The 20662-nt window shown below is 47.7% G+C and overlaps 6 protein-coding genes across 6 annotated transcripts; 1 reads left to right on the forward strand and 5 right to left on the reverse strand.

Annotated features, from left to right (window-relative positions):
* Positions 1-1111: 1111 nt before the first annotated feature.
* mal3 (Microtubule integrity protein) lies at positions 1112-2031 on the reverse strand (the record flags this gene model as incomplete). Its single annotated transcript, XM_031152076.1, has 5 exons — positions 1112-1428; positions 1479-1640; positions 1696-1808; positions 1885-1956; positions 2018-2031. The coding sequence occupies 5 exons, from the start codon at positions 2029-2031 to the stop codon at positions 1112-1114; spliced, it is 678 nt and encodes a 225-aa protein (XP_031003004.1).
* A 1122-nt stretch (positions 2032-3153) lies between these two features.
* EXG1_0 (Glucan 1,3-beta-glucosidase) lies at positions 3154-5898 on the reverse strand (the record flags this gene model as incomplete). The annotated part of the gene is made up of 4 exons (XM_031152077.1): positions 3154-3360; positions 3421-4806; positions 5039-5194; positions 5245-5898. The coding sequence occupies 4 exons, from the start codon at positions 5896-5898 to the stop codon at positions 3154-3156; spliced, it is 2403 nt and encodes an 800-aa protein (XP_031003005.1).
* Positions 5899-5930: 32 nt separating this feature from the next.
* On the reverse strand, positions 5931-6195 carry LHYA1_G007146 (uncharacterized protein; the record flags this gene model as incomplete). The annotated part of the gene is made up of 2 exons (XM_031152078.1): positions 5931-6123; positions 6155-6195. The coding sequence occupies 2 exons, from the start codon at positions 6193-6195 to the stop codon at positions 5931-5933; spliced, it is 234 nt and encodes a 77-aa protein (XP_031003006.1).
* Positions 6196-9253: 3058 nt separating this feature from the next.
* Positions 9254-10610, reverse strand: ADH6_0 (NADP-dependent alcohol dehydrogenase; the record flags this gene model as incomplete). Its single annotated transcript, XM_031152079.1, has 3 exons — positions 9254-9902; positions 9985-10189; positions 10376-10610. Coding segments are annotated over 3 exons (1089 nt in total), but the record flags the coding sequence as incomplete, so codon positions are not given.
* Positions 10611-11312: 702 nt separating this feature from the next.
* Brpf1 (Peregrin) lies at positions 11313-14983 on the reverse strand (the record flags this gene model as incomplete). Its single annotated transcript, XM_031152080.1, has 3 exons — positions 11313-12312; positions 12395-13431; positions 13481-14983. 3 exons carry the CDS (start codon positions 14981-14983, stop codon positions 11313-11315), a joined length of 3540 nt encoding a protein of 1179 aa, XP_031003002.1.
* Positions 14984-17840: 2857 nt separating this feature from the next.
* On the forward strand, positions 17841-20254 carry LHYA1_G007149 (uncharacterized protein; the record flags this gene model as incomplete). The annotated part of the gene is made up of 3 exons (XM_031152081.1): positions 17841-18017; positions 18077-18613; positions 18713-20254. The coding sequence occupies 3 exons, from the start codon at positions 17841-17843 to the stop codon at positions 20252-20254; spliced, it is 2256 nt and encodes a 751-aa protein (XP_031003003.1).
* Positions 20255-20662: the final 408 nt, after the last annotated feature.

The following is a 20662-nucleotide window of genomic DNA, read 5'->3' on the forward strand; positions in this document are numbered from 1 at the left end:
CCATAATCTTCAACCCCTCCTCCAGATTCCCCAGCAACCCCCCCGCCTTAACCAAGCCACCTCTTCGCATTAGCCCCCGCCTCAAACTGCGCATGCGCCGTCGTCGCCCCATCCCTACGTCCCAAGAACATCCTCGCATCCTGCAGCAGCCCCTTCATCTCCCGATGCAAATCCAGCCAGACCTGCGGCTCCTGCGCCGCCTGTCCCGCAGAACCCCTCTGATACGCCACCTCCAGCTCACCGCGTGCCGAACTCCCCGAGCTGGTCGAGCTCGGCAGGTTGAGAAACGAGCGCCATACGGACGTCTCGCGCCAGCGCCGGTCAGGCCCTTCTGCTATGGCGCGCAGATAGGCTTCTAGGCCTACGCGGCGGGATTCTGTGAGCTCGGGCGAGGAGGCGGTGGATTTGAACCAGGATTTTGCGGGGAGGGGCGCGGGTGGGGGAGCGGATATCAGGGAGGTGAGGGAGTTGTGAAGAGTGACGAAGTCGGAGTAGCGTTTTTGGACGACGAAGGTGCGGAGGGGGAGACGGAGGGTGATGTTGTAGAGCGTATAGAGTTTCTCGTTTTGGTTGCCCGAGAGGATGGTTGAGGGGATGGAGATTTCGAGGGGTGGGGCCATGCTTGTGCCGAGGATTTGTGTTTGATGTATCTTTTGTATCTGGGGATGGAAAGGGAATATGTACAAGAGTGCGTAATGGGAGCTCCGAATGTCGATGCTTGAGGTTACATTTGGCTCCGCTCCGCCTAGAGCTGACAGGGCTAAGGTATGTATCGATAAACTAGGGTCGGCTCCTTGGCGTGAGTGGGCGGCTTGTGGGGTTGACGAAGTTTAGTTGCTTTGACCCTCTTTTGATTTATGATAAATAAAGCAAGTCAGAATCATCATTATTCACATGCAGAGGGCATCCAAAGGAGTCTGAATCTTTATTGTAGATTTAGCTCATTATTGCTATCTATGATGAAACGCAAACCATAATGAATTCATTTGGGGCTCATAATTCATGCAATTCCTGGCGCATGGTTGGTTCATGCAACTCCAACCAGCCAGTCCAAATAATCGATCTGCAGCGTCTGCACTCGCCATTTTTTTCATTTTTAATAACAGAAAGATCAAAATGTCTCCTGGTCATCAACACCCTCAGCCTCGGCAGGAATTTCAAACCCATCTTCTGTCGAGTACAGAATTGTTTGAATGTGCTTGATTAAACCATCCTCTTGTCTCTCGATCTCGGGGTCCTCTTCGCAGGCCTGCTGAACCAACAACTCGATATCACGTAGCTTGCTGAAGTAGAAGTCTCGCTCCCGCTCCAGCCCTTGAACCGTCTCCTTCAGGGTGTTGTTCTCTTGTTGTAAGGCAGCAGAGCCTGGACCTGCTCCCATGCCCTTCGCGACTCGTGGGCCTGTAGTAGGCGTAGTACCTCTCTTAGCTGCGCCGGTGGTCGTTCGTGATGCAACAGTAGAGGAAGGAGGGGGGCACCGGAACCGCGTCGTCGAGCAAGAGCATCGTAATCGCCGCCAGGAAAGTACTGATCCCAATACCTCTTGCTCCATTGGAGGAACTCCAAGTTGTCTTGCATCTTGCATTTGATGAGTTGTTCAACGTTGACTGGTCGGTCGATGCCATGTCGAGAGAAGCAACCTAGGAAAGGCTAGCATTAGTATTGCGCCTTGACGTTCGTTCTTTCGCATCTCACCTTGCAGAACCTTGAAATTTTGAAGGTATGCATATTCGGTGTTGACATTGAACTTGACTCTCGACATTGGTATATCAAGGTAAATGCTATCGAAGACCTGGCAGAGGGCAGCACTGTGTAAAGAGTTGTCAGCAAGGCCTCACTAGAATCTTCCAAAAGGGTGGAGTGCGGGGAAGGGGTCGAACTCACCCAGTTCCACATTGCTCAACTTTGGTGATGTTAAGTTGGAGAAGATTGTTGAGCCATGATACGAGCTCTTGTCTAGATTGTATGTTGTTAGTTGCGAGAAATCCTGGAGGCGCCTGGCCTGGTGTTGACTGACCTTGATTCTCCCATCTTGCAGACAAACGATAAGTAAACGTGCCGGGTAGTTTAAGGTTGATAAAACAAAAGGTCCTTTTGAGATCCTTACTTGCGGCTGCTCAGAACGCGCTGCGACGAGGTGTTGAAATTGAATAGTAAGTTCTTTGAGAATTGGTGGTGCAAGGCGGCCAGAAATAATCGAGATGTTCTTCGCCGTAACGTCGATCGGGGCAACGAACTGACGCGCCTAGTAGTACATCATAACCACGTGACTAGATCATAAAAAGGGTGATCTATCTGAGACCATATCATATTTTCAGCGGCAAATGACTCAGACCGGAGCTATAAAGTTGTGTAGTCTTAGTCATTCAGAAAGTTCTAGGTCTGATATAATCTGGCCGTAATCTTAGCCATATCCGTAGATTATCTCTACTAATAACTAGGTATATCCTGACCTGTACTATAAACTGAAAGTATAGTCTACTATAGAAGCATAATCCCAAAATCCAGTCTATGCTCTTACAGTCTATGCTCTTATATTTTCCGGTTCATCCGTGAATCTGATCAATATATTCATGAATGGACCGCAACATATATAATCTCACTAACTCCAAATCATGAGTTTTTGCAGTCTTATTCATTCATTCCATCAACGTCCTGTACGAGTCGAAGACTTTATAGGACCGCGCTAGCCTAATACTAGGGCGGTCTGTGGATATATATACAAAGTTCATCAGTCTTTATGTCTCCGGATGGAATTTGTGGGACTAGGCCTATCAGTTATAAACGGAACTTTACGGGTACAGTCTGAGTCACTTGCCGTATTTCAAATCACCAAGATTGATCTTTTGTAAGTTTCTTCATCCCAGAGAAAATAGAGTACATGCAATATTGTGGTGTGATGTCAATAGTAGTTTGTATACTGGCTATGCTATATGGTTGTGGTTTCCTACAGAAATATCCTGATTGGCATGCTGTCTACACCAATCGCCTGGACTCCTTGTTATGCAAATGTGAGGAAAAGAAAAATGTATGTACATGAAAGTTGGGTAGTGTAAAAGAATCCAGCATGTTCAAGAAGTAGATTGCAGCAAGCTGCATGATTTGCGCCTCGCGCCCTCGCACTCCGTCCCAGCTTAGTATTTTGCCGGCGTCCTACGTTGCCTCTGTGAAAACAGAGATGGTTGCACAGAAATTGTTACGGTTAGCGCTGTCGAGCGCAGCACTCTTGCCATTGACAGTAACCTGGTTGGTCGCAGCCTTGGTTGACAGGCCGTACATGTGGATGGAAGTCGAGCTCTCGATGGACACCATGTTGTCTTGGCAGCTTTCAGTAGCAAGACAAGTTTGTACATAGTTATCCTGCAATACTGTTAGCATCCATACTTGAAAATAAACGAGCATGGAATGGAGAAAACTTACGAAGAACGAGTACAGACCAGCGCCGTAAACAAAGACATCCTTTGAGTCGACAATACGAAGACCCCATGCTTTCTTACTGCTGGAATTCCCGGAGAATGTTGGGTCCTGATATTTGCTGTTGGTTGTGAATGGAGTGGTAGCATCGGGGTTGCTCTGGAAGTAAGGTGTCTCGCTTTGGATCAGGGACATGTAAACGCTGGAGGCGTTGGAGATCTGATAGTTATATAGAACGCTATGCTCAGAACTAGTACCATATAGCCATACTGGGCCAACATCACTCTCGATAAGAACGCCGCGGCCGTTGAAGATGTTGATTTGGTTGTGATCGCCTTTAATATCATTAGCATCAATCATCATATATTGCGGGAAATTATACGTACCGAGGTCAAGTTCATGGTCAGCCACCCAAAACCAGTTATTCTCCAAGTAGATCGTTGCCTTTTGGGTAACATGCAACAAGAGGAATGCGCCCTCACAAGCAGTGTTGGCTGGTGCAGTATGGTTGTGATTCTCTGAGCATTTGTCTGACTGAAGCTGAGTACCCGCAGTACCTCCAATGCGGAAGTGAACATCCCACATGCCAGCAGCTCCTTGGCTGGATTCGGCAACGTTCCATTCCACCATGATTGCGCCAGGTTGAGGGCCAAGAGTTTCAAATATCAAGTCCGAAATCTCAACAGCGCCCACATCTCCGATTTGTCCGACTTGGAATAAGGGCTTCGGGCTAGCCTGGTTATTGAAGGCAGTTCCTCCAGCCATGATCAGAGGCCATATTTCACCAGTAACCCGAATGTTCTTAGGGACGGTGACGGTGTCGGTAATAACGTATGCGCCATGGTCGAAATAAACAACGTCACCTGAGCCAGCTGAGTTGAACAAGGCTTGAATGGCTTTTGTGTCATCCGTAACTCCATCTCCTTTTGCTCCGGCAGCCTTTGCACTCTTGAATGAAGACGACGCGACACTTTCATACTGGGGCTTGGAGCGGGTAAACACATGTCCAGCGGAGTTCAGGAGAGAAGTGGGTTTCGTAGCAGCAGTCAAGAGGCCTTGCTTGCTTGAGCCAGCACCCGCACTTCCAGAGGTGTACTGGCTTCCTTGAGCCCAAGATGCAATCTTTGCGTTTCCAGCCAAAACGGTAGCCTTGTTTGCGGCATTGGAAACTGCCACGGGGACGTTTGAAGAGAAGTCGACATTGTCGATGATTAGAGTGCCATTGGTAACGCCTTCGTTGGTAGAATAGGCAGTGGAAACGCCAATGGGTGTGTTGGAAATTGTGCTGTCGATAAGCAGAACAGAGCCGACAGTTTGTGCTGACGTGCCTCCGTTAGCCATATCAACCCCAATTTGACAGTTATTGATCTTGAGTCCAGATAAAGTCCACGCCTAAAGACTCGTTAGCAGAGATTCCTGGCCAATACTTGATTGCCATCGTGAATGAGATGACATGTTGGTGGGAAATAAGGAGTCATCAGGATGACCACTTGGAAATCCACTATGAATCGCCCACACAGCGTGAATGAACACTTGAGCTCCTATATTCCCATATCAACCAGCGAGGTAAAATATGTCCAATGGTGCATGCAACTCAATACAGGGTCAACGAGAGATGACTTACCCAATTCCAGTTCATGAAAACAGCCGTTTGGCAGCCATTAAATGTCAAGTTGCGGGTCGTAAATTGCTGATTTCCAAAGAATGCACCATACTTTCCGCCATTAAAGGTCAGGTCTGTCATGAAACCGCCGCTGCCGTTATCCATGAAGATTCCTTGCTATTGAGAGTTAGCTCATATTCTCAAACCAGAAGCTTGAGGTAACACACCTGAGCATTTGCCGTACCACCATCGGTCCTCATGTTGAAAACGATGTTTTGCAAAGAAGTAGCTTGTGCAACTTGCCAATGGATACCAGCTCCAGATCCTACAGGCATTGCAGTAATGTCAATAATGAAATTCCTGACTTGGCGGAAGAAGTTGTTCTGATTTGTGTACCAGTTGGCTCCACCGTTGGCATAAGGATCTGAATCGATCAAGGCAATGCCCTTGAAGCCTGCTGTGGCCTTTAGTGTAGGGACAGTGACAGCATCGCCAACAAATTGCGTATAGTACAATTGGACAATGGGGGCAGAAATCGCGTACGTTCCCGGGGGGAAATAGATGATCGCAGGGGTAGTAGTTGAAGAGTCACAACCTTGACCACAGCGAGACCCATCGGTGATTGCGCTGTTAATGGCCACAGTATCATCAGATGATCCATCACCTTTGGCACCGTAGTCCTTTACATTGCGGAAGACTTTGTATCCAGCGGTGCCAAAAGGGACCGTTCCTTGGCGAGAGATTGAAGCAAACCACCAACTGGAGGCAGCCGTACCAGGCGAGACTGTTGTATTTGAGGTAGATGATGCCGGGGCACCAGAAACAAGTAGAAGAAAGGCTTGTAATGCCACCAAAAGGGCGAATAGTGAAAATGTTGCCATCGTTAAGTAGTACCAGCTGCTGTAAGATGATTTTAAGGAAGGTGAAGACTATTTGGGTTCGAGGTCAGTTTGGTGTGTTGACTCAGACGTGATGTGAAGGGAAACAAAGGGGCTATCTTGATCTCTAGAATATTGAGAATCCGCTTGGTGCCAGAGTAAGGTAGTAAAGGTTCTCCGAGTAGTTCGAAGATATGTTTGGAAAGAGGGAAAATCAAAATCCTAATGCTGAAGGTTGTTTTTGTAGAACTTTCATTACAATAGCAAGGTGTTGGTATTGTGAATCTTTGGGCCAGCCATTGTGGTGAATGGCCGTGTGAAGTTTTTCGGAGGCAGGAGCGAGTGATATGCAAAACACAAAACAACAAACAATAACAGAACGAAAAAGCGGGGTTATTACTCACAAGTAAAGGGGTTTGCAAGTGTCTCTGACAACAAGAAGTGGAATGAGTGGAATGACTGCAAAAGTCTGCAGTTCCCTTTTGGGGGAGGGAATCACTATATATATCCAAGAGCACGCTTTGGGGTTCTACCCACGACCCTCGGCCTGGACTTTTCGTGCCAGGTGAAATGGCCTGGTGCCGAAAGCCATATGATGGCCCCGGCATATCATATTGGCGTAATGGTTCATGATGCGGAGCTTTGGTGGCTGAGGGGTCTTGTCCAACGCAAAGCATCACAACGACTAACTCTCTAGGAGTACTACTGTACCAGGACCGTACCTAAGGTAAGGTATCACTCAATGTGGCTCTAAGCCGCTAGCGAGGAAGGGACTGACCAGTGTCATGCGTTCCTTCAGCACATATGGCCCGAATGGAAACGCTGAGACTGGAATAACGAGTGTAGATCCGCGCGAGGTATGGGATCGAGGCTCTATTACTCAGGGGGAAGATCAATGCTTCCGCTTTGTTTGGACAAACGAAACGGGGTTCTGAACAGTGAGTGGCTGGCTAAGACGGGGGCTCAAAAGGTTAGTTAGATACCTGTGGATAAAGTCTGGCAGCTGTGGGTATGAAACACAGAGCCAGATGGTTTGAGGTCGAGATGCTGCAGGACAAGGACAAGCGATGGTTGGACAGGCCTGGCGTGGTTCGGAGATTTACACGCATGTTGCACGCGCCCCAGTGGTGCACTACAGCAGGCGGATCTCCTGAGATCGCCTTACTACTTACAGTAGGTAGGTACTTAGGTACTTAGGCGTGATAAAGCAGCCACTCAGCAGATGCCAAGCCAAGATTGTCCCCCTGAGCTGGGTCTTCCCCACCTGAACTCAGAGTAAGGTACCGACCCGACATCTGGAGATGCCTGCAGGTAATACCGACCTACAGCAAGGTAGCCATCAGATCAGGAGGATCATGAAGTTCATCAGATGCACAGTGCACAGCGGATGGCGCACAGCGCAATCCCCACAGTGCAACACCCTTCTCTTTGTGCCTCTCACTACTCCTCGGTCCTTTTACACATCCTACACAGTTTTTGCTACTCGTACCGCTAGAGCCAGTCAGTCTCCTCCCTGTGCGACCCTTCATTGAGACTGTTTAACCACCAGCGTCGAGCAATCGATACAGTATATTCCAGCAGGTGCTTCGGAGCCAGTCACTCGATTTCGTTTCGCTAGCGACCTTGCAGTACGCGTTCGTTCGTTGGGTTGGCCAGAAAGGTTCTTCTGTTTCGAAACCAAAATACCCAACACCAAGGCACTGAAACGTGTCACGTTTCGCAGATCGGATGGTTCATGGAGAACGTTCCATTTTCCCTAAAGCCTGAAGGGAATCACCCGGTTTATTTTCCCATGGATTTGTGCCCCAGTCATGGGCTCTGAATCCTTACAAGTCAAAAAGTTTGTTGTTGTCTCTTTGAGCAGTCAGTCACCCGAGTCACCTGAACAGATGAGCTCTGAGCACAATACTTCAATTAAAAAAGCCAGCTCTCGGCGCAGATCTCACAAAATGAATATCTGTGACTAATACTATCGGCCACATGCCAGTGTATAGTTTTTTCGTGTTGTACCTTTGTAGCTAGTGATCGCAGGTGGCTTTCTTCAAATGCGGGGAATATCTGATGACCCCTACCTGTAGTCCGCAAGGATCACAAAGGAAAAGTCCGGAGTCTGTACTGTATCTCGATCTAGATCCTTCTGTTACTCTGTACTTCTTTAGACAGTTCGATCTGGTAGCGGGTGACTTGGGATAGTGGAAGACTATTTTCACCAAGCTTTTTTAAATCCCAAATGATGCCTTTCACTTCTCTACTCGGCATCATGAATCTAAAGCTCTTTCCTAAAGAGGCGCTTGCTCTGCATTGACGCGAAAGTAAAATGAATCGATTAGAACATCATCACCCCAGATCGCCGGTCGAATCCCTCCCATCCGGCAGGATTCATTGTCAAAACGAATTAGACGTATATCAGCAGTATTATGTATCTCCTAGCTCCTGTTGTCAAACCTTTACTGACTGTCTAGGACTAATAAGTTACTCCCCATTGTCCTTCATCTCGGCCAATTCAAACCTCGAAGAATCCTTTACAAAAGTTGTCAAAGTTGACTGGAGCAAGTACGAAGCTTCCGCGGGGCCCATGTCATATGTAGAGGATACTTCTGAAAATACTAGTGATATTGCAGTACAACTTACTGTACTGGATGCTCCTACTTCGAAGTACCAATACAAATTTGGGCACTGTCATGACTCAGAAATAGAACCCCGAACCCTCTGAGCGCTCGACGGGGGTAGAATTAGTGTTCGATTCAAGGCCATTTTATTTCACACTATGATAGCCTGACCAATGGCGGCTTCTCTAGTATGTATCGTGAGGATCTGTTCTCACGGCTCATTATTCACGGGCAAGAGTTACATTTGAAAGGAAACGTCACGGGAACTGGACTACTGTAATATTATCAGGTAAATGTTACCCAACATAGCCAAAATATTGTCTCTAGTTCTTCTCAGATCTAATAGAAAAGAATACATAGTTGCAAAAGTCCAACTTAGTTGCACGGTATCTCCTACCTGAATTACTTGACTTGTCAAACTCGATCTGGATCAGAGCTAGATAGCCACTGTTTGTTCACTTCAAAATATCTCATGACTACTTGAAACTGATGATCACTAAAACGGGAAGGTGGGCCTGAGAAGGATGAATTGAGACAACGTCTACGTGAATAAACTATCTGCTAGTTTAGATTGCAATGCACCATACGGATGGATTCCCCAGACATCTTTCAATCCTCCGGCCCCTATTTCGCTTCCCGCCATCGGGCCGCGTATACGCCTCATTGTCGTTCCTGCAAATGCCCCTCCAATTCCGATGCACCTACCAACAATAAACAACCGCACCAACCCCGCACTACGGCCGACCCCTCTAAGCACCGAAAAGCTTATCATACCCCGTGAGCGTGAATCGATACTTCACATCATTGTTATGCAACCTCGTCAACGCCGTCTTCAACCCATCAAACCCAATATCGATTTCCTCCACCCAGCTGTCAACCCCCTTATCAGCTGCCAACTGCAGCATAGCAAGTGTCTCCTTCCTCGATCCCAAGTGGCTGGCCCCAAACAAACATCCGTTACTGATAAATGTCTCCGCCTTAATCTCCTGTCCCTCACCTTCAGGCAAGCCCACGCTAATCCACTTGGCATGCACATCCAGCAGAGTCAAATACTTGGCCAGATCAAACCCATCGCTCCCAGACGCCGTATTGATAATCAGGTCAAAGGTAAAGATATGCGGTTCATTCCAGTCTTTATCCGCGGTAGCGATGAAGCCATCAGCGCCCATCTTCATCGCATCTGCTTCCTTGGAGTGCGTGCGCGAGATGACCCAGGTTTCTGCTCCCAGTGCTTTGGCGAACAGGAGCCCGAAGTGCCCGATTCCACCGAGTCCTACGATTCCTACTTTTTTGCCGGGCCCGGCGCCGTTGCGGACGAGGGGTGAATAGGCTGTAAGGCCTGCGCAGAGCATCGGTGCTGCTTTGTTGGTTGCGAGGCCGTCGGGGATAGGGAAAACCCTTCAGACATCGATTCTTATTAGCCTCCTGCAAACCAAACCAGGGGAGAAAGACATACCAGTGTTCGTGAGTCCGCACATACTCGGAGTACCCTCCTTGAGACACGATTCCGGTGTCTGGCCAAACGGCTCCATAAGTATCAAGTTGGTGCCGACAGTACGTCTCGTTATCCGCCTTGCATTGTCGACATTGCAAGCAAGAGTAAGATTGCGCGCCCACTCCAACTCTAGATCCCTCCTTGATGAGCGTGACCTTGGGTCCGACTTTCACTGCCGTGCCTACGATTTCTATAACTACTGTAAGCATGTCTCCTCACCATCAACCAAGCATGAAGAAGAACAAAAACGCCATGACTCCGACGCACAAACAGAACACTCTGTATGCTGTCAAAAAAGCCAATTCCCCAACATCAATTCAGCCCTCCTCACCTCCCCCCATCCCACTCAACAAAAAGTAAAACTCCCAAAACTCACCATGCCCAACACACAACGGGAAATGCTGTTCTCCCCATCCTCCAGAAACAGTATGTAAATCCGAAGCGCAAACCCCACAAGCCAGGATCTTAATATCGACATCGAAATCCCCAAACGGCTTCGGCGTAAGCTCATTCAGGTGGAATTCCGTCCACTTAGCAGGGTCCTCGATCTGGAACCCTTTCCAAGATTCTGGGTAAACCATCTTTCTTCCTTGTTTGTCTGGCGGATTGATCTGAGAAGTAGATATAGCTATCTTGCTCGTAGGGAACCAATCAAATCGAATGGGATTAGGAAAGGAAAGGACAGGACAGGAAGAGGTGGTGATAAGGTAGAGAGTGAAGTATTTGTTCGGTGAACAAGGGAAGGGAATGGGAAGGAAGGGAAGGAAAGGAAAGGAAAGGAAAGGAAAGGAAAGCAAAAAAGGATAAATAATTCAGGGAAAACTAGATCGCGGGATTTAGACCCCACTCTCGATTCACCGCGGGGTATTGAGTGGACTTAGATCTCCTTATTATCCCGCGATAGAGGACTTGGAATTGGGCGTAGCGGAAGTGTTGCGACTGGCAATTAATCCGAAAGGCCCGTAGTTATTCCACCAATGGGACAAGCGGGTGGGGACTAGGGAAAGTGTGCCGGCGTCAGCGAGGTTGGAAGGTCTCGCGAAAGATATTATAGCTCAGCGCAGAAAATATGTTTGAATAAAGCCAAATGATGATGCTGACTCCGTGCCGACCGACTTACTCGAACAGTCTGAAGGATGTACCTATTACAGAAGAGTCCTGACCAAAGCAAACGCCCAAATGCCTCCTCCCTTGCTAGTAATTCTGCTCGTAGCACGCTAAAACGCCATCCCTTATAACTCCGTCCGAGCATCAAGCAAAGCAAAGCGAAGAATCTATCATACAATACCATTTACAAATGCATCCAGGTGTTCCTATCTCCTGGACCTCTTCTTCTTCGCTTTGGCCTTGGCCTTCGGCTTCGGAATGCCTGCTACAGTGGCCACGATGCCATGACCACCTTCGTCAACATCGATTCCGAGGCCTTTGAGTGCTTCGTCATCCATGTCGCTAAGATCCTCGCTCAACTGAGATACTGCGTCCTTTCCTGAACTTAGTTCTTGTACGATGCTCGTTCCTTCCGGATGAAAGTCTTTGAGATACCAAGGTATCCCGCCGTTGATTAGTGGATCGGTGGGATCAATGCTGGCATCGCCATTCGAGAGTGGAGGCGTGGGAGGTTGGTGAGGTTTCGTAGTGCCGTTATTGTCAAGTTTGTTGTTGTTTTTAACACCATTGACGTGCTCTACTTTGGTCTGTGAAACGTTCCCATCAACTTCAATCAGAGCCTTGTCTGTCTCTTCTGTTAAGCCAATGCCTTCATCAACTTCTTCACCAGGCGCATCGGCATCTTGCATTTCCACATCTTCCGATCCATTATTCGTCGACGGTTTCTGAGAGCCACTTGCTGATTCGTTTTCATGGGTTGAATGCTCAATACCATCCGGCATATCAACATCTCGTTCATGCCTGTCGGTATCAGCAAGAGAGTGTGAATCACCAACTGAAACCGAGATCGTGTCTCCGGTGAGCTGCACGCTAGCATCGAGTAGCTGGTCGAGTTCCCTCAGGAGGTCATCGGCAGACTTTCCATTAATATCCGCTTCTGCTCGTACTGCCATTTGGAGTTGAGGTTGAATAGCCTTGACAATCCTTTTGCCAAGCTTTTTTCTTTCCTTAATATCCGTTACTACAGGTTTCTTGATTTCGCTCGAAAGTACGATCCCCGCATCTGGCGATGGTTGAGTCACGACCCCGGCGTGGAATACGTTGCAGATATCGTGGGTAAAACCCATGGCTGTGGTATAGAATCGGTCATTGACTTTCTTCTTGAGGTTCAAGAGACCACCCGTAAAGACCATCTTGATATCAAGCCTAGTACGATTAGCTATTGTGAGAGAGATACGGTAGATAGAAAGGTCAAATTTTGAGTGGGGATTTAGAGTTCAAGACTTACACAATAGCTTTATCAATCATCGGTGGAAACATCTTTGCCACTGGGAAATAAACAGTATCGACGACTTCTTCCTCGAGCTCGACAGATCTGAGCTTTTCTTTTTCCCGCTTCATTACATCTTCAGCAAGAGCTTTCAATCGCTCCATGTCTTGGATCAAGCTCTGAGCAAACTCAATTCTCCGGCTGAGTCTCGGTCTGCCTGCATGGCCCATGCCAGCGAAGTTTCTGCGGGTGATCTCCATCGATGAGAAGGTTTCCATCTGTAATTGCAATCGCTTCAGAAGCGCAGCACCTCTTCGTGCCTCGCGCTTGAGCGTCCAATATCTACACGCATCGGCTGCATATTCTTTGCGTCTGCGAATGTTGAATCGTTGGAGAGAGCTTTCCACAGAATTGAACACCACCTGAGGGATGACTGGCGCACCAGAAGGAAGCTTCCAAATAGGCTTTGCAGGCTGATTGCCCTTCTTCTTGCCCTCACTAAGACTCATGGCAACCTTTGCACCAGTAAGTTGCGATTCGTCTGGTTGATGCTCAGTAACTGCGTGTCGGTGATTGGCAGCCATTGTCAAAGCCGAAGCTTGACTATCTGCCCAAAGGCGCCCTCGCATAGATTTCTTGTAGAAGGCCCGCGCTTCTCGAGTTGCTCGTGCAACATCGTTTTCTTTAGTATAGTCTGAGGGGCAGTGCTTATCACAGAAAGCCTTCAAGACCGTACCACCATCCAGTACGGCGAGAGTGCCATGATTATTCTTCATCTTCAGGAACAAATGCGCTCTTCTAGCACAGGTGACATGAAATGCCTGGTAGCAATTCTTGTTACCGCACTGGATACAAGCACCCATGCGTTGATTACACAAGTAGCAGGTGAGCCTCCATCGAGTCTTGGGGACTTTCTCAACATCCATCACTGGTTCCATGAAGGTATGGTTACCGAGAGAAACCTCGGGAATCCACATAGCACAGATAAGATGGGACCATTTCGAGGCATTTGTCTGCTTGAAAGCTCCATCGGTATTAGGACAGAAGATACATGTCTAGGATAGTGTTAGTGATTGTGGTATTCAAAGGGCAAAGTAAGCTTACTGGGATACCGCGACCAATCAACTGGCATTTTCGACAAAGCCACTGACCCTCGGGAATAAATGGAACACCATAGCACTCCTGGTGTACAGCTAAATCACAGCCATCGCAGAAGACGATGGCATTGGTATTTTCACAATCTCCATCGTCGCAAATGGCGCACTTGCTGTCCTGTTCTTCCCCAGGCTGCGGTTCACCGTTGACGGCAGCAGCCGAGCTTGATCTAGGTCGATGTGTCTGTGGTGGCTTTGGATTCGGCTTGGGTATCCGTTTTTCCAAGGCGTGCCACTCCTTTTCAACCTTAGTAATCGTAATCTCAAGTATCTCTCGCGTAATCGGCTCAAAGTTGATAGCCTTCCTTTCCGCGTTATACTCTTCCAGCCATTTATCATCTTGCTCATCCATATCGTACTCTACACGGCCGACACCACCACTACCTAGAGCTATTATTCCGTCGCCTTCGCTTTTGTGGCCGGGTCCGAGGTCCAGATCTTCTTCCATGCTCGTATCGGATACCTTGATAAGTTTGTGCTCCGGGCGAATAAAAACATCGGTCTCTTGGTACCCAACATTTGCCATCGATTTGTCGACATAACGTACCAGTCCTAAAGCCTTGTCCTCAAATCTTGCAAGGGTGTCAGTCTTGCGGTATGAGGGCTGCGGCAATGTTAATTTCTCCTTGGCGTTAATGTTCTGCACTGGCGCGACGATCTTTGGCGTTTTTGGAGGTAGAAAGGTCCCACCGAGTTTTGCAGCCTTCGCAGAGTAGAATGCGACGGGATCCTTTGGAGGCCGTCCAGGTCGTCTTTTACCACCACCAGGTGTCCCAGGTATAGCTATTTTCAAGGCAGATTCGCCATTTAAAGATGCTGCTGGCGTTGGTATTCCTTCACTCTTGGCTTTGAATCCCTCAACACCATTCGGGGTCTCTGCCGCGTTCGCGCTCGTTATTGACCCTTCTGCTGAGGGTGGTCCAGGCGTAACAGGTCGCGACTCCAGTATTCCTTGAACCTCGTTTATTGTAAAGGCGCGCAGCGCACCCTCGATATCTAAATTCGGATGAAATTCTTCCCACGCTCGTTCTTCTCGTGGCTTGTATCCGTCACTTTGTACGACTGCAGCAGCCTGAGCTGCAGAGCTGAACCTCATCGGCGGCTGTTGCGATCGCGGCAGGACTGTTCTCGTTCGTGTACTTCGATCTCTTCTTGGAAAGACTTGGGGTACCAGACCCATCGCTGCGTTCTCACGTCCTATGCGTCCGCGCGGACCGACGTAATTATATCCTCCTGGGCCGGTTCCTCCTACTGGTATTTCTATGCCCTGGTCATCGACATATCTGCCTCCGCCACCTGGACCACCAGGAATGTATCTTAATTTTTTCTTGGGAGGTTCTGAGGCGACGCGAGCGGGTTTTTCAGATCGAGGGGCGGTAGTCGATGCTCGGGGGCGACTCGGGCGCACTCTGCTCGATGCGGGTCTGCGAGGTGTCGCTGGTGCCGGGGTCATAGTGTTTGGCAATATTGGCGATTCGAAATAATTGCGCTGTCCTGCGTATGCTGCCAGCCTCGGCGCGTTCCCATTCAAGGTGGAAGGTGGCAGGTATTGTCAGGGGGTGATCGCATTGAAAATATTGAAAATGGGGAGGTCTGGGATGACGTGGCGCGTTCTAATAAACAGTCAGACAAAGAATACACGTTTCGAAGAAGTGAATCCCCAAAATGAGGGAGGGTTGTGGTGGCTACAAGGTGAAGTAGTCACGACCCAACACTTCGCATGTCGTCCGTCGCGATCTAGGTGGGTCGATCCAAATTTAGATTAGCGTAGCTTACCTCATCCACAAAGATTGAGGTGCAGAAATTCGGGGTTGGTGGGGTTGACAGCTTAATAAGGTACCCGATGCTTATTTTATTTATTCTATCCAAGTACATGCCAGAGTCATATTGTTCGTTCAGACTTATGAGATTTATACGCGTCTGTCATTTCACGAACTCTTATTAATAACCACAGCATATTAAAATGCTTTTTGAAGCTATTCCAGAAGTATTTAGAGCTGTCCTTGTGTTGAGCCTTTTGGTTCTAACTACTAGGTCCTAGACGACTGTTAAGTATCCGTATAGAGCCTACATGGGAATGCTTAGCTGCATGGTACCTTGAAAGATCCACGTTTTCGGGACCTAACGTTGTTTGATCCAGAAAGGTCCGCTTCAATTGACTCGGGTTTCATACAACAACGTCCAAGTAGTTCTTCTTGTATATACTCACTTTGTTCCCCAGGTTTGCAACGGATAAGTTGCTTGGTTGTCTACGGTTTTGTCGAGGATAAAGGGGCCCAAGAGACTGAATTCTCACTCATTTCCATCCCCATTTCTCCCCATATTTCGTATTCTGATACGTCGTCGCCTTTGCAGGAACAGATGTCCCAAGAATTCATTCTAGTGCATGTGAATACCAAACCGTTGCCTGCGTGTCAGGAGAACCTGAATATGAGGCTTGCGATTCCCCATGATCCTATACGGCGGCCATCAATTGCCGCCTTCTTTAAAAGATCCTGAATGCCACATGATTATTGTCTGTCGAATAAATTCTCTTCGTTCCTGGTACGCCAGTTTAGACGGGAGAAATAAATTGTGCGTGAAAAGAGGCGCTTAGCCCTATTGCGCATTCTTCTCTTCTTACCTGGGTTATTTTCACCTCATCACGAATTCCACTTGTATCAAATTCGTGCCTCCAGGTGTATCATCTTCTGCTACTCCGTAAACTTTCCTTATCATGGTCTTTCGGCTGCTTTCGATATAATCTGAACTACCATTAATTGCTGACTTCTTGCGACCCATGCCAGAAGTGGAAAGGCGGATGGATCTCTTCGGAGGTGATCTCGGAGAACACCCAACCCTCATATCGGACTTCATCGTCACTGGCTGCGAACAGGATTGCAGCTCAATCTTCATTTCCACACGCATAGCCATTAAGACCTATCTCGTTCAGCACTTGGACAGATATTGCTGCCGAAGTCCTGGCTCAAAGCTCTGTTGAAAAAAACAAAAACAAGATGCTTCACCAGGATTCGGGGACTTGGAAATAATATTTGTGTGAGAATCACGGCGGGTCTGTTTTTATTACTGCTTGCAATGCTGGGAGGCAGGATGATTTGAAAAAGCCAGAGACAAAGGTGCGTCGGCGAGAAAAGGACAGGCAAAATTACTCGTAGAAGGATAACCAAATACGATGGAGCGAGGCACGAACTTCTGGCAATAGCAATCAAAGCATGGTTTGAAAATGAGTAGCTGTCTAAAGATGAGGAATATTTAGAAGGCATCTACTTGAACCAGATCCAATGAGTAGGTTGCAACTGCATAAAGACGGAAGCCGAGAGTTACCAGTACCTCAAATATCGAGCCATATGATTACAAGCACGGCTACTCGGGTATTCACTTGGAGGCACGTGCCAAAATGATTGAACTGTTCGACTTGATGAAGAATATAATACTTTACATGTCTGAAAACACAAGACGGACAGTAGTGGCTGAATTCGATAAGACTGATACTGGCATCACCAGCGATAGCGACCGGCAGTAGCCGATACTAAGACCTCGTGCCGATCCCAACCCCTCTCTTCCCCGCGGCTCTTCGAACATCCGTCACCAATTCCCTTCGCATCAGGAATCAGATACTCATGATCACATGCTCTCCAATAATCAACTTTAAATTCTTAAAAGACATTCGACTGTTGAAATAGCCTTCTCGGCCTTGAAGATGAATATCCGTTTAACATGGAAAAGTGGCTTGCCGGTGACGTGGTGATGTACGAACAAGGGGATGCTTTAGCAAGCATCTTAAGTCCCCCTTCCCTTACAGCCCATCGCATCGCATCCTCCAGGGAGAAGGCTTCATGTTCGAGATGCGATTTTTATGTGTAGTTTGATTTTTGGACACTTGATTATTCTTCACAGCGTACCTAGGTACCTACTTGTACAACAATCAGGGTCTGTCATCCTCTCGGCTGTTCTTGAACCCGCGTTTAGAAGTCATCGAGGCGTTATAATAGGTGTAGCTCAGCTCTCAGCCCCGAATCGGGCGTTTTTAGCCCTTTCCGTGTACTTCTCCGCCCTTTCCTGTATTACGGAGGACTAGCACGGTGATTAATGATATCCTCCGCCAAATTCCAATGCACGGCTAGGTCGACGTCGGTGGCGGCTGCTACGATACTATTGACATTTAGTGGGTGCCGATCTGAAAGCGCCAGGTGTGAACAGTCGCAAGTCATTAGTCTACAATGGATATCAGTATGAATATGGCTCTAATATTGTCGCGTCCTCAACCGCTGTCACAACCTTCGTCTCTCAGAATGTCCCAATTGTACAGCATGGAGAAATCAGAATATGCTCTGTCGCAATTTCCCTTGTACAAAGAAGTCACAGAGCGGCCACTAGGCTGGAAACGCTCATCGAGAATCCCAGAATTACCATCTCGAAACACAACAAAGATCAAGAGATGGAATGGAGCCGCTGGGACCTTCTCAGACTGGGATGGGCTCCGGAAAGTAAGTCTTCAGAATCATCCAAATCAATTCGCACATTTACAGCGTTGATGAACTTTTAGGATCCCGAGCTATATTATCCACAAGGCAATTGTTGTGTTCATCTTTATGGACGAGGCCAATCTCAAAGAGGTCCAGCTTTCAAATTACCAATTGAAGCTCTCATGAAAACCGCTTGTCAGCCGTTGATACACCGGTACTCAAACAATAGAGATGGAGACTTCAGCTGCGCAACAACTGAGCTGTATATCCCAGTCCCCTCAACCGCCGAAACGGGACAGGCATTCTTATACCACCTTGCAACACGGAATTTATTCGCTTGGGTCTTCGGAAGGCCTTTGGTGGGAACACATCTAGGCGGTGCTCTCGTCGGTCTCCTAAATAGCTTGAACGAGTTTAGGTCCGAAGGCCAGGATAATCTGCAGGCGATTATTGACTATATGGATGAGGAAAGATATGCAAATATGAGGAATCAGCCCGATCATGCTCTTGCAATCCTCTTCTTTGCAGAACATTTTCAATTCAAGGATCTGTGGATCGATGCCTTCGCACATTGCGTCGGTATGAACGAGAAACTGTTCAGTAGACCCGGCTTCGAGGTACGTGCAGCTTTACTGTGTAGCCTTGTTTTTATATCGGGCGTTAGGAGACATTTGAAGTTATGTTTCCACTCTGACAGCACGCTAACTTTGCTCAAGCTCATAAGCAGGACTTCCCGTGCACTTATTACTCGATCGAGACTCGAAATGGACATACGATTAGATCGCTGTGGTATAACTCTTGGAAACTTCCTTGAAGACGACTTGTCCAATGCTCATCTTGGACTTTCAACTGGAGAGCGAGCTCACCTCGACAAATTCCGATCATTCTTGCAATCTTACCTTGTGGCTAAATTGGGCTACTATCCACCTTCTTGCGATACCATAAACTCTTCGTTCTCGAAAAGCATATATAGTGAAATGTGTAGCGAATTCCAATCACTCTACAACTTCCTCGCCAATACTTCGATTACTTCTTCAGATCCAATGCCTCTCTCACAGCAAGGAGGCCTTTGCGTTTCGAAGAGCGTGAAATCTTTCGACCAAAGAAATAAATACAAGCCACTGCTACACCCAGTACCTCTTCTGCCAGAGACCCGGGAATCAAAGCCCGCAATCAACAAGCGCTTTACCTGGAATTTGAAGGCAGACAAAATGAAACCGGATGGACGTCTGGTCGCATTCGCTGAGCTATGCAAAGCCACCGACCACAAAAACCTTGCGTTATACGACTGCAGTTTAGTACGAGAATATTGTGATTTCGAGAAGGACTGCATCTTCTCGCCTTCTAAGATGGATAAGGATGATAAGCTGCCTCAGACAGATGCCCGCAAGGTCCGCTGGATCCTGATCTACACGATTCTACAGACCCTACTCTCGGCAACCAAAGTGCCTGAGCAGGTTCATGACTCCCATGAGGTGTCCTACAACCTCTGCATATTGACTGCTGGTTGTCCACCGTGGAAGGAAAAGCGGCCGGTTGAATCCTTCCTTCAAACGCAGGCAGAACAGACTGAGGAGGACTTCGTCGCCCGAAATAGAGCAGAGGAAAGCAAGTTGGTGAACGGCATCAAACCAGACACTGGCTACGCCGCTACCACACAAGAGCCACAATTGTCTGGCGTAAAGAACGCGAGCATTCTCAATATCTCGTCTAGGAAAGGACATGTAAAAAAGGCGTTGAGTTTATTGGGCAATATGCCCGAACTTCACCACCCTCGTCCAAATCATGCTTCATACCAAGACGTTTTAGTCCAGGGATATGGAAACGGCACAAACATCACGAATGCTCCTACTGAAGAACCTAGCAAGAATTCTCTCGACTCTGCGTCTTCAGTTGCGGAAGATATATCATCGAGATGGTCTGAGAGCTCTGATGAGATAAAGGAGCCTGCAAGTCCTACAACAAGTATTGCCTCGGATTACAGTAGGAGAGACTCAACTGGATCTTTCACCACTAGGAAACCTACCAGCGATAAGTTGAATAGACCTATGAGTACGCTTGGCATTAGGAAGAAACCCAGTACTGTGTACCCCATCAGTGCGCTGGGAGGTGAATCGCCGTTGGAGCCACGTCCTCTCCAAGTACGCAAGAGGTCAGAGAACCATTACATGACAGTCACCAAAGCTGTGACCGTTCAATGGGAGGACGGTGTTGATGGTGAAGCGAACGATGAGTTGAAAGCTTACCTGAAAGCTTAAATCGAGGGAAATAGTTTTTTTTTTTGGATGGTGTTAATGGTCGAAACTGGGCCGGACTTTTGCGAATACCCGTGAACTCACACCCACTCTGTATTTGATGGAACGCTCCGTCTGACGGAAGATGTTTTGGGGACTGACGAAAAATTGGAAATGGGTATAATGTAATCAGTATAATGCAATACATTTGATATTAACCTAAAATATTATTGATAGTAGTTGATCGCATGATGTGAAAGACGTTTTGAATCTAGCAAAATGAGATCTCATCAGTTTTTTGACCTTGAAGAAGTACTAGCTATAACATTCGAAGACTTTGACATCCTGAATTGGAAGATTAGAAACTGAAGTGACTATCGCTTAAAATGGATTAGATATGTGTCAGAGGTGAAGGAAGAGGAAGTTAAAGAA

This window comes from Lachnellula hyalina (assembly GCF_007821495.1).
Source record: "Lachnellula hyalina strain CBS 185.66 chromosome Unknown contig00140, whole genome shotgun sequence".
Classification (NCBI taxonomy): Eukaryota; Fungi; Ascomycota; class Leotiomycetes; order Helotiales; family Lachnaceae; genus Lachnellula; species Lachnellula hyalina.